At 40.5% G+C, this 12,196-nt stretch overlaps 1 protein-coding gene across 3 annotated transcripts in view; it reads right to left on the minus strand.

The window, feature by feature from the left end:
* Window positions 1–12,196, minus strand: part of epha8 (eph receptor A8) — a 140,908-nt gene that overhangs the window by 12,126 nt on the left and 116,586 nt on the right. For all 3 annotated transcript variants that reach the window (XM_085353718.1, XM_085353716.1, XM_085353715.1), the window contains 5 exons: window positions 8,126–8,258; window positions 5,795–5,862; window positions 5,350–5,475; window positions 4,575–4,760; window positions 548–609 (listed from right to left, as the gene is read on the minus strand). In XM_085353718.1, the coding sequence (XP_085209844.1) occupies window positions 548–609; window positions 4,575–4,760; window positions 5,350–5,475; window positions 5,795–5,862; window positions 8,126–8,258 (575 nt within the window). The remainder of the gene's footprint in view (window positions 1–547; window positions 610–4,574; window positions 4,761–5,349; window positions 5,476–5,794; window positions 5,863–8,125; window positions 8,259–12,196) is intronic.

Here is a 12,196-nt window from a genome sequence, read left to right on the forward strand (position 1 = left end):
CATGATAAAGATTTATTTTCTTGGTTTACTGCATAGAAAAACTGAAGATGGAATTTGTTTCATGTAGACTGAGCCAGACACATTTATCTTAGAATGAACAGCATTTTAAAAGACAGATCTCATTTTTTATGTGCCAGTGATCACTGAAAGGACAGCTATGGGTCTTTCCCCATCCAAGATAGGAGCTTCACAATAACTGTCCCAGGCATTACCAAGATGGTTGCCAAAAGGCAACACTTTTCTTTAAAGTTTCATGAACATTTCAATAGTTGCTGAACATGATTGCTGTTTTGTGTTTGGTCTATTACCATATTATTTCTGATGCTACAGTGGGTTGAGTTCTTGGACATGCAGCTAGCATTTGAAAGTGAGTAGCACAAACCCCTCCACTAACGCATTAGGAGAAAATCAAAGGAAGGAAGACATTACACAAACTGTTAGCTGAACAACTCATCAACAGTCAGAAGTGCACTAAAACAGTTGAAATGAGATGGCATTAAAGGAAAAAGGAGTATAGAGCTCTTTAACTGAGAGTTTAAATACCAACCCGGAGGAAGGAGTCCAGAGAACCATTCTCCATGTACTCTGTGATGATCATCACTGGTTTGCCTGGAAACACCAACCAAAAACCTTATGAGCTTATTTGGATATCAGCTATTTATTTGTTTGTACACACTGTACAGTAAGTGATGCAGGTGCTGAATAAAAACAGATGCAATGTCTTAATTCTATTATTTAATGTGTTTACCTCTATTTTCTTAAAGGGATTCGATCACTCAAAAACCTGTAATATTCTGTCCTTCTCTCTTACTTGTCAGTGTCTAACTATACAGGTGGTTTCTTGGAAGAGTTTCTTGTCTTTAGCGACACTGCATACTAATTCTAATTAAGTTGTGAGTCTGTAGTGCTTCCACACAAATAGACAACAATTTAATTAGACTCAAGGAAGGTCTGAATGCGACACTTCGCTGGTAGCTGCTTACTGTAGCAATTTGTTCAAATAAATTGTGAAAAGTTGCTGACAGTTATATATACAACTTGGAAAATACGCAAGAGAGAGATGTTGAATCTGTGATCATCTAGGAATGTTCTTCTAGTATTTCAAAGCTGCACATTGTACAACCCACCCACCCCCAAACTGGCTGTCTCCTCTACATTATTATCTACAGTATCATTTATTAAATTACATGCTGTATGGAATTCCAGCACAATGTGAATCTTCTTCAACCAAAATGAGACAGCTAAATTATACATCTAAATCTCAACAAAACCATATAAACCATAAAACCATATAATTAGATTTTTATTTCTCTAATCCATAGATTTCCAACTCATACCATTTCCATTAAAGAGGCGCTAAAAGTCACCAAAATAGATAAAAGCCTTGTATTGAATCATTACTGCTTTGATTAGTATGATTCACATGGCAACAGGTTGTTTTTTAATGCAGTGATGATCGTTTTATGCTAGAAAACATGCCCCATGGTTGTGGAACAGATACTACTCTTTTTCAGAAGGGTACGATTACTGGCCTGCACCAAGCAAGGAAAACAACTAAGGGGATGGAAGGGTAGTGGTGAAACATCATGTATGAGTAAGAAATCAAGAAAAATATCACATGTTCCTGATTGGAAATCAGTGAAACATTTGATGAAATCAAATTGTAAAAAGATAAACCTAAGCTATGTTTCAGTAAGAGCATGTCCACCTGCACATTATGAAGAGAACTCCAGGAACTGGGACTAAGTAACTATTTAGCTTAAACAAAAACACTTAACAAGTAAAGTTACTAAAAAAAAAGGCTTCACTTTGCTCGGGAGCAAAAAGATTGGATTGAGAAAAGGTCATGTGGTCTGATAAGTCCAGTTTTACGCTTTCAGGCAGTATTACCAGATAACTGATCTTTTTCTTCTGCCAAGGTTCAGTGGACTCTGAGCCCACTGAGACAACATGATCACACATGAATTGACCACCACAGACTCTAGACCTTAGCCCCATTTAGAAAACTTGAGATTTGCCGGAGAAGAATTTATACAGTATTCCAATTTTCCCATCATCAATAGAAAATCTTGACACACAGTTAATGCAACTCTGGATGGAAATAACTGCATAAACTTATGCTACAATTAATGTGTCCTGTCATTAAAAGTAAAGGTGATCCAATGAAACAGACTTTTCATTTGGCCTGGCAGTGTATATGCTGTTACAAAAGGGATGCCTACATCATAAATTGTGTGCAAAAGTCTTTAAATGCCCGCATTGCTTTATTTTCTTTAGGGAGTTAGACTTTCTTAGTAGTCTTGATCAATAGTTCTCCAGGCTTTCCAAACAGCTTCACAGTGTGTTCATCTGTTTATTTTGGTGTTTGAATTGATTAAAATATTTAAATATGATGGTAGTATGAGATTTAAGGATATACAATGAAATAGAAACTAGAAGTACAATTTTAGCCTTTAAAGTATACCTACAGTGTATTCACAGCTTTTGGCCAAAACCTTGTTGAAGCATCAATTACAGCCACAACTTTTTGTGAATATTCTTGAGTGTCCCACGCAGAGTCCAGACTTGGACCCAATTGAACATCTCTGGAGGGATCTGAAAAACCTGATGGAGCTTAAGAAATTCTGTAAAGAATAATGGGAGAAACTGGCAAAAATAAGTGTGCCAAGCTTGTAACAGCATACTTAGAGTGGTTTCAAAGCCACTCCTTTGTTATGTTGGCTATGTGGTCAGGGTCATTGTCCTGTTGGAGATGAACCTTCTCCCCAGTCAGAGGTCCAGAGCACTCTGGAATAAGTTATCTTTAAGGATGTCTCTGTACATTGCTCCATTCATCTTTCCTTCAACCTAGTAGTCCCACAGTTCTGGCTGCCCAAAAACATCCTCACATCATGATACTGCCACCACCATGCTTCACTGTAGGGATGGTATTGGCCGAGTGGTGAATGTCTGGTTTCCTCCAGACATGATGCTTGGCATTCAGGCCAAAGAGTTCAATCTTTGTTTCATCAGACCAGAGAATTTTGTTTCTCATGGTCTGAGTGTCCTTCTGGTGTTTTTTGGTAAACTCCAGGAGGAGTGTCATGTGCTTTTAACTGAGGAGTAGCTTCTGTTCAGCCACTCAACCATACAGACCTGATTGCAGAAATGGTTGTCAGATTGACCACCGGGTTCTTGGTAACCTCCCTGACTAAGGCCCTTCTACTCTGAAAGCTCAGATTGGCCAAGCAACCAGCCTAGGAAGAGTCATCATTCATAAAGGGTTCTTCCATTTATGAATGATGGAGGCCAGTGTGCTCACTGAGAACTTCAATTCTGCAGAATTATTTCTGTACCTTCCCCAGATCCGTACCTCAATACAATCCTGTCTTGGAGGTCTACAGACAATTCCTTGGACTTCATGGCTTGGTTTATGACATACAATGTAAACTACGGGACATTATAAATAAGCAGGTGTGTGGTTCTCCACATCATGGAGGAGATCGTGGAGATGTAACTTAACAAAATGTGGAATAATTATAGCACAGTGAATACTATTTGGATGCACTGTAGTAACACTGGCTTTTCACTGGAAACTTTATTTATTTAATCAATAGACAAAATTGACTTTATGTACATGTGTGATCAGAGAAGCTGCAGTGCCTCGTCAAACCGTTTTTAGAGGTGTGGTAAGGCTGATATTAATACTTAATTTGGAAGACCACAAAAAGTCACGTTCTCATTTTTTGATAAATCTAACGGGACAATTAGAATTCAAACTGGTGCTTGCACTGTTTGAATGTTCCTGACAAAACTACAACTGTGAAGTAATTCTGCATTAAAGATTTTTGCTAGACAAAATATTAGTTGCTAGCTGCAAGCCTGGTTCTGTGAGTATGTGTAGCTCCCAGGCTTTCTTCGTTGGTTATTTGGATTGGTCCGATGCGTGGCCAGAGCCTCAGCAGATAAAAGTCTGGCTCTGCCTCTGTTTCCAATTAGCCAAAAAAGCAAAAAAATAAATAAAATCATTGAATCCCCAGAGACTTGTGTTGTTTGCTTTTACACTTGTCTGCTGATGTGCCAGGACTGCTCCGCTATTAAGATTTAAACAGAGCTGTTAATGTTGGACTTGGAATGTGAGCTATGAAAATGGGAAAAACAAAAATACTGAACTTTGTTTAACTATACACTATCATCATTTAGTAGTAATATGCATGTTGTGGTCTGCATAGCTACAATGAGGAGTTTAAAGAGTACATCAAGCTAGGAAACTGCATAGGGCATCGGGATTTAATGAAGTACTGTAAATCAAGCATTAGAGTGAATAAACACATCCTTTGTAATAGTGTTTGCCCATCTGGAAGGGTACCCCAGCCCAGCTAGCATGCTATAGTTGATAATGTTGACGACACGTGTGCTGCCAAAGCATTTCAGGCAGGCCTCCCTCTCTAGAGTTTCTGTGCCACAATTGCAAGTATAGTGGAATAAGCAGTTCAGAATTAATACAGGTCTTGCCACACCTGTGTCTGAAAGCAAATAGTTTTGAAAATGATCTATATTTTTCACAATGATATATTGTAGTTGATGGAGCGTACTGTGAGTTACTACCCCCTCTAAACGGATGACATTGGGGTGGTCGAACTGGGCCATTATTGAAGCCTCGGCCAGGAAGTCTCTCTTCTGCTTTTCTGTGTATCCTGCCTTCAGGGTCTTTAGAGCCACTGGGATGTCTCGTTTTCCCGGGAGCCTCATACGTCCGTAGCAAACCTCCCCAAACTCCCCTGAAAACATGGCAGAGGAACACAGTAATGCAGCACATCAAACATATTCAGCCTTTAAATCTGTTCCACAATGGTAAATATTCGTCGTGCTTCCCTGCACCCTCCACCCACGCCTAAGCCATTTGTGTGAATGAGAACATGTCATTTAATTTGCCAGGGTAGATAAGAGAAAACAACCCACTTACAAACTATCTGTTCACATATATGTGCAAAAGCTGCCAAGAGCTAATTAGCAATCCATTCTTATCTTTAGCTCAACAGAACTTTAAACTGGTGGTTGCACTGTTTGAATGCGTCTGTGTCATACATTTCTATTTGTCTCTGGCTGCAGCAGTCATATGTAGCACAGTGAATTGTGAGGCTGACACAGTGTTAGTATTCTCTTCCTGTCTGAGGAGCTTTGATTGACAGCCCCACGCAACGCTCTGATTCCACTTTGCTATCCTCCTCTCTGCTGCACACCACAGCCTTTACACCGGCCAATGATTTTAAGTTAGCATAGCCAATGATTCTCACTATGTATGTATGTGTGTGTGTGTGTGTGTGTGTGTGTGTGTGTGTGTGAGCACACACAAGTTCATGGTTTTACCTGAACCAATGATTTTCTCTATTTTGATCCTGGAAGCTTCAATTTCTCTGGCAAACTCGTGGACCGCCTGGCAGGGGTCCTCGTACGTGTGTGGGTCGATATAGAACCTCGCATCGGGGAATGACACTAAGATAAACAACATTAGCATTTGGTCACATATTGGAGAATGAGAGCAACATCGCATCTGAGCCCCGTCACCGGTGTGTGCAGGGAAAACCTGATGAAAGAGGAGAGAAATGACACTGAAAAAAGAGCAGACAGAGGGAGTGGAAGAATACACAGCATGCAGGGGCCAAGGAGTGTATTCTCCTGTAATCACTCAGAGCCTGATGAAAATTGTTTGCTCTGAGGATGAACTTTATTAAACAGGGATGAAAATGCGACTTTTTCAAAGAATGCCATCTAATCTATTATTAGTAATAATTGAGAAATGGGCCAAACATACCGTGACCATTCTGGTAATGCATCTTCTCCTCGTCGGAGTCCTGGAAGGCTTTGCTATAGCCACAGTGTCTATACAAAGCACACACATACACACACACACGCACGGCCACAAAAACACACACACACACACATGCCCATACATATACAGAGGGATGAATACAGGACAATAGTGGAAAACACTTTCAAACTCTAAGTATAGTTGAAAATTACTAAATCAATATTTGCTCATAATTAATTACTAAGTTTAACAAAGCTATTCATCACTTACTGACACTTAGTCATTTATTAACAACAAGCAGTGAGACTTTACGGTGTTACTGGCAACCAGTCAAGGGGTAGACTGGTTGAGGTGGTCTAGGTGTTTTTTGTTATAGCTGCAGAATAAAATGTAATGTAGAAAAAAGGGGACTTTTCTTATAGTTTCATACATTATATATACATCATTTTGGCATGTTTTCTGTTAAAAGCTTCTCCACACAGGGGTTCCAATTACCCTACCCCTAACTCTAGACTGGTTGTTGGTGAATTGGAGGATGATAAAAGGTTAAAGAGTAAAATTCCTTTCTGTTAGTTTGGCGAGGTGAGGTATCATTTTTATAATAGAAAACCTTTTTCTATGGGCATGTCCACATAATTAAAACTCAACATTATTAGAATCAATATTCATATTGACAAGGCAAAGCAAAGACATCCCAGGAGTACATTTAAGAGCGAAAAGGAAAATGACTTCTTCACTCATACACGTTCAAATGTTGCCACTGTAGCTTTAGGGCATGTGTTTTTTGATGTTAGGTCTACACTGATGCACTGCAGGGTATTTCATTTCCTGCTTACATGTAAAAATATCCTAGTTTACTATTTTGATAAAGATGTATAATAAATCAGTGACTGACAACCTACCCAGAGTGCAACAAAGTGATTATGGTGCTTATTAGCATAGACTGTATATATAAGATGGATTTTACCATTGGTACCCATTTACCAACCTACATGTATACTTTGGTATATGTATACCATGTACCTAATGTTAGTAAAGTTCTGTTTTAGAGCCTTGAGCTGAGAGGTTTCCCTGTCATCACCTTGGTGTTTTAAAACAGGATGATTGATCACACTGTAAAACTGAGGGGCACTGCACCCATGTTATAAGTAAATCTTGGTTTATTCTCATTTCTGACTCTAATTTGGACCATAATTTAAAAGATGTTGTGTTCAATATGCCCTCAAACTAGTGACTGAACCCATAAAGTCATCAGGAAAGTATCACAGAACAAGAAGGAATTTCACCTCAAATTACTCTTAAAAAGTGTTTTTGCAACTGCAGGACTCACCCCCTGCAGGTCATTAGAAAAAAAAAGCAGGTGGTAAATATGTAGGTCTAGAGCTCTAGAGCCTGGTATGTCCACTAAATACTGACCATCAGCTAAAAAAGTGAGATGAGTAACAATTGAGATGCATGCTAGCATTAGCATGACTGCTAGCATTAGCTAGGCTACTTTGTTTTATTTTCTTAGATATATATTGCATTAAAATTTTAATCAGTATAATAGATATATTATATCTATTAATATTTTGCAACGCTGTTTAATGCAGTTTACTTTCTTTGTAAAAACGAAACCTTTCCCTTGTGGTTTATTATTGCCTTGTAGTTAAATATTTTCATGAGTAAAGTGGCCATCCCCCTAAACTCAAATACCAACTCTTCTTTTTTCTTTTTCTTTTGCCTCAGTGGCATATGCTAAAAACTCTCCAGTCACGACAGCAGGATCTTGTCTGGAGTTCTCTAACTCATTATATTTTTTCCCACTTTTTCTATTGGCAATGAAAAACCTAATATGCACTGAAGTGTAAATTAATTAAGGGCAATGAAATTAATTATTTGGTACAGTTCTACAGAGATGTAACTAAAAGACATCAAAAGGGAGGGGTAGGGGGGTGGGATAAGTATGAATATTTGGCTTGCAAGCTACTGGACATGAATCAACATAATTAAAACCACTATGAGGTGGAAATTACAAGTTAGGAAATTAGCTAAATAAGACAGCAAGGGCTAAGGAATATTAGCCTTCAAAATTCTCCTTTATACATTATACTTAAGCTTGAAAATATAGCATGCAGACTTCTTGTGCATCTAGCATTACAAACATTTTAACGTCATAAGGGGTACTAAAAGGTACTAATGGTACTTCTCAAACACAGGCTTAAACAATATCTTCTCCCACATTTTTAGGTGGCAACAGCTGAGAGAAATACAGCGCACACGAGAGATTTGATCAAAAGAAACTACACAAAGAGGCATGGTCGTAAGAGTAGTGTAAGAAATTGTTCCACACACAGCAGAGATGGGTAGTGTGGTAAAGTGTAGCCTTGCCGTTTCCTGCAGATGATGATGGCCAGAAAGGTGACCAGACCAGACACCAGGGCCATGCAGATCCAGATGATGGTCATGGTGTTGTAACGCAAAGGAACTGCAGAGACACACAAACACAGTGTGTTAGCTGAGGGAACGCTGCCACAAATGCTCACAGTTTACACAAACACAGACACTGGTAAACACAGGTGGCAGGTAGAGTGTCATTGGTTAAACAAGATAAACAGAAATTTGGAGCTTTGTTAAATAGCCTCGCCATTTAACAATCACCTCCTGTTTGTCCATCACATTAGGTAGGAAATATCCAGCTAATGTGGTCAAATACCCAGAAAGACCGAATGTTGTCATAAAAGATTACATCTATATCTTTAAGTACACTGTCATACATAGATACATCGATGTCTGAGTTGATCTGCATAATAAAACTAAACGTTTTGGTTCAGTGAACACTGAAGTACACAGTAAGTGTTAGAAGTGTGCACCAACTATCAGATGAGCTTAGTAGCAGTGAATGTGGGAACAAGAAAGACAGAGTTTTTATAGAGTGAAAAGAAATATTGATCAAAATTTGAGGCTAGTGAACAATATAGTCTCCAAGCCAACAAATGCAAATATCCGAGGTGTGAAGATCCCTGTGACACAATGTGGTTTTTGTGATCTCTCATAATATAAACAATTGAGCTTGTGGGTCTTGCATAGTATCTTCGCTGTCCCTAGGACTGATCTCCTCTGGACAGAGATCTTGGATGTTTTTCCTGGGATCTGCTGGAGCCCATCGCCTAGCTTCAGAGTCACTGCACCAAGTGCTCCAATCACAACTGGGACCAATGTTATCTTCACCCTCCACATCTTCTTGAGCTCTTCTCTGAGCCCTTGGTACTTCTCCACCTTCCCATGTTCCTTCTTCGTGATGCTGCTGTCGTTTGGTATCGCTACGTCTATCACTCTGCTTCTCCACCACTACTATATCTGGTTGGTTAACCATCACCAGTTTGTCAGTCTATATCTGGAAATCAAACAGGAACAGTCATTCTCAACCACCCTAGGGGGCGGCTCCCATTTTGACCTTCCAAGCCTTCCAGGCCATACTCAGCACAGATTTTTCTGTACACTATGCCGGCCACGTGCTGATGGCGTTCCATGTATGCCCTGCCTGCTAGCGTCTTGCACCCTACTGTTATGTGCTGGATTGTTTCAGGGGCATCTTTACATAGCCTGCACCTGTGGTCTTGCCTGGTGTGATAGACCCCAGCCTCTATGGATCTTGTGCTCAGAGCTTGTTCCTGTGCTACCATGATTAGTGCCTCTGTGCTGTCTTTCAGTCCAGCTTTGTCCAGCCACTGGTAGGATTTCTGGATGTTGATCATTTCCTCTATCTGATGGGGCTCATACCATGCTCAAAACACTCATGTTTTGAGCCATGTACCCGTTCATCAGTACAAAAAGAACTGGCAGGAATATCAGGTAGCACAAGATTGATAGAGTCTGGGATTTACCGCACCAGGAAGATCTCAGGTGCAGATGTTTCAAAATGCCCCTGAGGTAAAATGACAAGCAGAGGAAGATGGCTGACAGCTGACCTATACTGAGTGATAGCAAATCAGGAAAAGGAACACGAGAATCTCGAGAAATACCAAGGGCTTAGAGAAGAACCCTAGAAGATGTGGAGGGTGACGTTAACAGTAGTCCCTGTGGTAATCGGAGCACTAGGTGCGGTGACTCCCAAGCTAGGCGAGTGGCTCCAGCAGATCCCAGGAACAACATCAGAGATCTCTGTCCAGAAGAGAGCAGTCCTAGGAACAGCTAAGGTACTGCACAGGACCCTCAAGCTCCCAGGCCTCTGGTAGAGGATCCAAGCTCGAAGGATAGACCACCAGCAGGGGCGAGAGGGGATTTTTTTTTATGTATGTGCGTGTGTGTGTGTATTGTTTGCTAGTTTGGTCTTATAACCCTTCCAAGACAACTGAGCAGCAATAATTGCTGATGATGCCTTTTCTCCTTGACACTAAGTTAACAAATGCTCCAAAACCAATAAACTGCTAAAATTTCGGCTTTTATAAAGGTGCTCACGCTTGCAGATAATCAAGTTCAGCAAGTGCATTTTATCAGCAGCACTTGGATTCTACTTTCAGTTGGATTTCCTATGGAAGCAGAAATGGTGTACTTTCTTTTACCATTACTATGACTTACCGTGAAAGACGTTATTGCATCATGTACATTTTTTCACATTATTAATTTTTAGTGTGTACAAAGTAATAGCAAAACATGCTCACTCTGTCCATTCTGTATATCTTCAAAGTTAAGTAAGTACAGTGGGGCAAAAAGTATTTAGTCAGCCACCGATTGTGCAAGTTCCCCCACTTAAAATGATGACAGAGGTCAGTAATTTGCACCAGAGGTACACTTCAACTGTAAGAGACAGAATGTGAAAAAAAATCCATGAATTCACATGGTAGGATTTGTAAAGAATTTATTCGTAAATTAGGGTGGAAAATAAGTATTTGGTCACCTCAAACAAGGAAAATCTCTGGCTCTCACAGACCTGTAACGTCTTCTGTAAGAAGCTTTTCTGTCCCCCACTCGTTACCTGTATGAATGGCACCTGTTTGAACTCATCATCTGTATAAAAGACACCTGTCCACAGCCTCAAACAGTCAGACTCCAAACTCCGCCATGGCCAAGACCAAAGAGCTTTCGAAGGACACCAGGAAAAGTATTGTAGACCTGCACCAGACTGGGAAGAGTGAATCTACAATAGGCAAGCAGCTTGGTGTGAAAAAATCAACTGTGGGAGCAATCATCAGAAAATGGAAGACATACAAGACCACTGATAATCTCCCTCGATCTGGGGCTCCACGCAAGATCTCATCCCGTGGGGTCAAAATGATCATGAGAACGGTGAGCAAAGATCCCAGAACCACACGGGGGGACCTGGTGAATGACCTGCAGAGAGCTGGGACCAAAGTAACAAAGGTCACCATCAGTAACACACTACAACGGCAGGGAATCAAATCCCGCAGTGCCAGACGTGTTCCGCTGCTGAAGCCAGTGCATGTCCAGGCCCGTCTGAAGTTTGCCAGAGAGCACATGGATGATACAGCAGAGGATTGGGAGAATGTCATGTGGTCAGATGAAACCAAAGTAGAACTTTTTGGTATAAACTCAACTCGTCGTGTTTGGAGGAAGAAGAATACTGAGTTGCATCCCAAGAACACCATACCTACTGTGAAGCATGGGGGTGGAAACATCATGCTATGGGGCTGTTTTTCTGCCAAGGGGACAGGACGACTGATCCGTGTTAAGGACAGAATGAATGGGGCCATGTATCGTGAGATTTTGAGCCAAAACCTCCTTCCATCAGTGAGAACTTTGAAGATGAAACGAGGCTGGGTCTTCCAACATGACAATGATCCAAAACACACCGCCCGGGCAACAAAGGAGTGGCTCCGTAAGAAGCATTTGAAAGTCCTGGAGTGGCCTAGCCAGTCTCCAGACCTCAACCCCATAGAAAATCTGTGGCGGGAGTTGAAAGTCCGTGTTGCTCGGCGACAGCCCCAAAACATCACTGCTCTCGAGAAGATCTGCATGGAGGAATGGGCCAAAATACCAGCTACTGTGTGTGCAAACCTGGTAAAGACCTATAGTAAACTTTGACCTCTGTTATTGCCAACAAAGGTTATGTTACAAAGTACTGAGTTGTATTTTTGTTATTGACCAAATACTTATTTTCCACCCTGATTTACGAATAAATTCTTTACAAATCCTACCATGTGAATTCATGGATTTTTTTTTCACATTCTGTCTCTCACAGTTGAAGTGTACCTCTGGTGCAAATTACTGACCTCTGTCATCATTTTAGGTGGGGGAACTTGCACAATCGGTGGCTGACTAAATACTTTTTTGCCCCACTGTATATATCATGTAAATTGAAAGTGACAGTAGAAGGTTTCCAGTATGAGTTTGAAACTAATTTCGCCTTTTCTCCAAAAGGTCTGCTTGAAAATGTTGATGATGGTAGAATTAATTACAGCTTTG

Source organism: Diplotaxodon limnothrissa, linkage group LG5 (assembly GCF_057381915.1).
Source record: "Diplotaxodon limnothrissa isolate DT_005_m linkage group LG5, D_limnothrissa_male_GT1.1, whole genome shotgun sequence".
Classification (NCBI taxonomy): Eukaryota; Metazoa; Chordata; class Actinopteri; order Cichliformes; family Cichlidae; genus Diplotaxodon; species Diplotaxodon limnothrissa.